Below are 4,903 nucleotides of genomic sequence, written 5' to 3' on the forward strand. Positions count from 1 at the left end.
AGACACACAGACACACAGACACACAGACACACAGACACACAGACACAATCTCCCTTGCTGAGTAACCGTGGACTCTATGTGCTTTTACCTCCTTTATCAGTGTCCCATGTGGGACCTTGTCAAAGGCTTTGCTGAAATCCATATAAACTGTGGATACCAGCTGCATTTGCTGCTTCAGTGGGGTTTGCTATTTCAACTTTAAAACAGGAAGACGGCTCATGCTGTGGTTAAGGATAAAGTCATTGCTGATACGTTGTCAAGGATGCCACGATGAAGGTCAATAAGGTGCCAATAAATATTTTGTAGACATCTTTCTAATCAACCTATTCAAAGAAGTTATTACACACATCTGGATCAAATATGATCTGAATCTCCGGTCTTCTGGCACAGAGTAAATGAGGATGAATCATTAAGTCTAAATTTTTGTGCATCCTTATGGTGTACATGTTTTCCTGCCAACGATATCGTGAAACACACTTGGAAGTGATGTTCATTTCCCGAGGGTGGAGGCATCTTGGAAACATTTATGCTTAAGCATGATGTGGAAAATTTGGAAAAGGTGGAATGGTTTGGACATTTTCTGCAATCGAGCACGGTACACATAGTTTCATCAAGGAATTTCAGTCAACATTTTAATGTTTGCTGTAAGCAACCTGCTGTATTTTTGAAAAAAATATACAATTGACTTTGGAAAAGAGGCAAGAAAAGCTTTCAAAGAGATATGAGATGGTGACTGTGACCCTTAATTGCTGAAAAACCTGGTTTTGAAAAGATTAAGGAGCCTCTATGCTCATGGTTGCCTAGCAGCCCTTTGTAGACTCAGTTTTCTATCTTATAAATCAAACCTCTAGTGAAATCAAATCTTTCCCCTCCTGACATTTACTTTCTCAATAGAGTTTCCAGAGAACCCAAATAAAGTTTTAAAATATCAATATTTCTGACGACCTAATGCAAGCGAACAAAATAGGCAATTTCCAAAGAGTGGCATTCAGATAGATTGCAGTCAGAACTGAATCAGAACATGTCAGTGCAGAATCCAATTTTATCAACAGGATACTTAGAGTGCTGTTTACTGCTGTGTTTTTGAAAAAGAATCTCTGTAGAGATTGTTATCCTTTCGTAATGTGAGGGTCTGTCTGTGTTTTGGGGCGGGGGGATCACAGACGTAAATCCAGTTTACGGCAAGGATGTTAACCCGACTTTGTCATACATTTTAAGAATGAGATTTCTTTTAAAACAAAAAATAAAAAAAGTTCCGAATTTGGGACACAAGGCTGGGGAAAATGTGTTCTTTTGAATTGGCCAGTTTGGGGACTGCAACTTTAGCCAAGGACATTGAAATTTGCGATATTGTTTCATGGGTCAGTGTAGAGTGAGCTTGACTGTGTATCTAACCCCGTGCTGTCCCTGTCCCTGGGAGGGTTTGATGGGGGACAGTGTAGAGGGAGCTTTACTCTGTATCTAACCCCATGCTGTCGCTGTCCCTGTCCCTGGGAGGGTTTGATGGGGGGACAGTGTAGAGGGAGCTTTACTCTGTATCTAACCCCGTGCTGTCCCTGTCCCTGGGAGGGTTTCATGGGGGACAGTGTAGAGGGAGCTTTACTCTAACTCCGTGGTGAGGAAGTCACTTACCAGGTACCAGTGGCTGTTGGTGTTTGCAGTGATTCCCCGGTGTCCTGTTGATGGTCAGTCAGACCGGTCACCGTCTCCGAGCCAGGGCCTGCTCCGCCCTCCCCTCCTCGCTCTGAGCCGGGGCTTGTCTCCGAGCCGGAGCCTGCTCTGTCCTCCTGGAGGCCTGTCTCCGAGCTGCCGATTGCTGGGGCGACGGTTCCCATAGTCGAAGGCCGGTTCTCTTTGCCATCTCGGCCAGTTGGGGGTGGGAAGACAGCTCCAGCCTGCTCCCGGTTGAAGAAGGCGAAGGAGGTGGAACCAAACCTCGGGGACACCTCACTCTCGGACAAATCGCGGCTCCTCTTCCGGATGCCAATCCCAGGAACCTCGCTGTCCTGCCGCGGCTCCTCCATCTTGGCCAGGATCTCCTCCACGGTGGTGCCAGGAAAGCGCTTGCCCTGCCCGCGCACCGACACAGGCCTCACCCGGAACACCGGCTTGGCTGCCAGCCGCTCAGCCGGGGCGGGCGGTGCCGACTGGCCGGCTACTGTGGGCGGCGCACGCGCCTCCCGGGACACGGCTGGTGGGGGCGTTCTCATGGCCTCGGCCAGCAGCTCCAGTAAGGGAGGCGCCCCAGGGGGCTGAGGCGAGGTGGGCGAGGGGCAGGGGGAGATAGGGGAGGAGGACGACGAGGGCCGGCGGACGGGCTGGTGGGGCCGGGCCCCGGAGAACCCATATGGCCTGGGCCCGGCCAGTGAGTTCACCTTGCGCACAGATGGCAATTCGGCAAGGGGTGGCTTCGTGGACATTGGTTTGGGGGGCACAGTGGGCTTCGGTTTTACAGGTGGTTTGGCGGCACCTGAAAGAGGGGATGGTTAGAGGGGGAGAGAGGGAAAGCGGAATAGAGAGGGGGAGAAGAGAGAGGGGAAAGAGAGGGAGATTAGATTTCATATCAAGCAGTGACACCAACAACTCATATCAGCCGATATGGTCACAACACACTCACCAGGACCTGAGGGGGATTTATTCCCCGAGTCCAGGAGCGGAGCAAGAGGTCGTCGGTCTGTCAGCTGCTCAGATAAGGAAGGGGACGCCATGGCGGAGACCTGGGCATCAGCCATCATGCAATTCGCTCCAAATTTCCTGTCACATCCAGAACCCCGAACTCATGCTGAAAGAAACAAAACACCCCATTGACATTAGGAAGATGATGCAAACGCATCAGTTTCCGAACATGTTCATATCATTTTATGCACCACCTGAGACAGCACAGCGCGGCGCTCCCGCAGCGGCCTTTCACACGATGTAAAGAAACATTATTAATTGTGAATCGACATGATACATGATTACAGACTGTACTCACATGAGGAATGACTATCTGTGATGTGTGTGCGCGCGTGTGCGCCTCTCCCCCCGCCTTCGTCCAGCTCGAGATATCCTTTCTGTTCCTGATTTCACCACCTCAAATTGTTCCTCTTTCTCTTTCCCTCCGCGCTCCCCCCCTCTCTCTCCCCCGCCTGGACATAAACAAACAGCTGTTTTTCATTTCTCTCTGGCATCCACAGCTGGAATTTTCTTTGCTGATGTCACATAGACGCTCAGCCTCATCGACGAGCTGGAAAGACTGTCCTACAGGCACACACTCCCTCACACACACACAAGCACAGAGATATCTGTAACCCTTGCAGCTCTCACTGCTGGACCTCCCCTCACTGTCAGTCTCCCTTGCACGGCACGCGCACACACACACACAGACACAGACACCTCTGCAGACTGCGTTGTCAAACACAGCTGTGGGGAAATATTATCAACTGTTCTCCCAGGGTGCAGCCAAACCTTACAGACCCCTGATCCAGAACTGACCTTTCTTCACCACCCCTCCCCCAGATCTTTCCTTTTCCCCCTTCCCCCAGACCACACCCCCCCCCAACTTACATGGCAAGTTACTGTGAAGAATTGTCCCAAAAACTATTTATTCCATTTACAAGTATTTGACTCTAACCTCCTTAAAAAAAATGAGGATGGCAACTTTGTGATACAACCCCCAACTCTGTGCGGTTACACAGCGAGTGACCCTTACCCTGCTGAATAAACGCCGACCCTGTACGGTTACACAGCGAGTGACCCTTACCCTGCTGAATAAACGCTGACCCTGTGCGGTTACACAGCGAGTGACCCTTACCCTGCTGAATAAACGCCGACCCTGTGCGGTTACACAGCGAGTGACCCTTACCCTGCTGAATAAACGCCGACCCTGTACGGTTACACAGTGACCCTTACCCTGCTGAATAAACGCCGACCCTGTACGGTTACACAGTGACCCTTACCCTGCTGAATAAACAGAGAAATTGACAGAGAAACTGACAGAGAAATATGAAAACGCGGAGGAGACTATTTCATCCCTTTTGGGATCAGATTCAAGATGATGGCAGCAGATGTGGAGAAGTGCGTTGGAGAGAGAAAAGGTGAATGAGAGACAGATAAACAGAGAGAGAGGGATACAGAGAGCATGAGAGGGTTGGAACATGTGACAGTGAGGAACACAGTGCGCTCAACAAAGGCAGTGAGACAGACAGAGGAGAGGCTGGGAGACAGAGGGGTTGAGTTATACTGAAAAGAAAGAGAACGGATATAGAGGGGAAGTTTGGAGATGTATGTCAAGGGGGATACAGAGGGCGAGAGAGATTGCGGGGGGAGCGTGGATAGAAAGGTGTGGGAGGGAGGCATCAAGAGACAAAGAGAGCAGAGGAGGGCGAGAGAGCCTGTGTGTTTAGAGACAATGATTCAGATAGCAGGAGGAGAGAGAGACAGCGGAGTTTGAGAGATGGGGAGAGAAAGAGATGGATGGGGGAGGAAAGAAAGAGACAGAGACAGAGAAAAAAAAGAGTAAGGTGGAATAGAGAGAAACACAATGGAGAAGAGAGGGGAGAGAAACAGCAGGGAGTTGGGGGATGTGGAAGAGAGCAATGAGACAGATAGAACAAGAAAGAGAGCAAGAGTTTGTTGGAGAGGTGAGAGAGCATAGAGGGAATGGGTGACAGGGCTGAGAGACTGTTGGAGCCTTACTGTGTAAAACACACAGTGGGAGCAACACTGAGATGTGTGTGGTCTGATTAGGGAAGAGTGTAGGCAAATGTTTAGACTGGGACATAGCCAAATCTCAATGCCAGCTCACTGGCTCACACTTGCTTACTGAATGACTGTCAGGAATACTCTCATGTTTATAGCTAACACACTGTTCTTTGTTTAATTAAAACACAGAAACCTTCCCAGGGTGCACAGCATTGCTTTA

The 4,903-nt window shown here is 49.8% G+C and overlaps 1 protein-coding gene across 1 annotated transcript in view; it reads right to left on the reverse strand.

The window, feature by feature from the left end:
* The window catches only part of LOC125487984 (182 kDa tankyrase-1-binding protein-like), a 23,279-nt gene extending 18,619 nt beyond the window's left edge, over positions 1-4,660 (reverse strand). The window contains exons 1-3 of the mRNA XM_048620730.1: positions 3,892-4,660; positions 2,618-2,782; positions 1,633-2,470 (exon numbers count right to left, since the gene is read on the reverse strand). Of these exons, the coding sequence (XP_048476687.1) occupies positions 1,633-2,470; positions 2,618-2,735 (956 nt within the window). The 5' untranslated portion in view covers positions 2,736-2,782; positions 3,892-4,660. The remainder of the gene's footprint in view (positions 1-1,632; positions 2,471-2,617; positions 2,783-3,891) is intronic.
* Positions 4,661-4,903: the final 243 nt, after the last annotated feature.

Source organism: Rhincodon typus, chromosome 48 (genome assembly GCF_021869965.1).
Source record: "Rhincodon typus isolate 14 chromosome 48, sRhiTyp1.1, whole genome shotgun sequence".
NCBI classification, from domain to species: Eukaryota; Metazoa; Chordata; class Chondrichthyes; order Orectolobiformes; family Rhincodontidae; genus Rhincodon; species Rhincodon typus.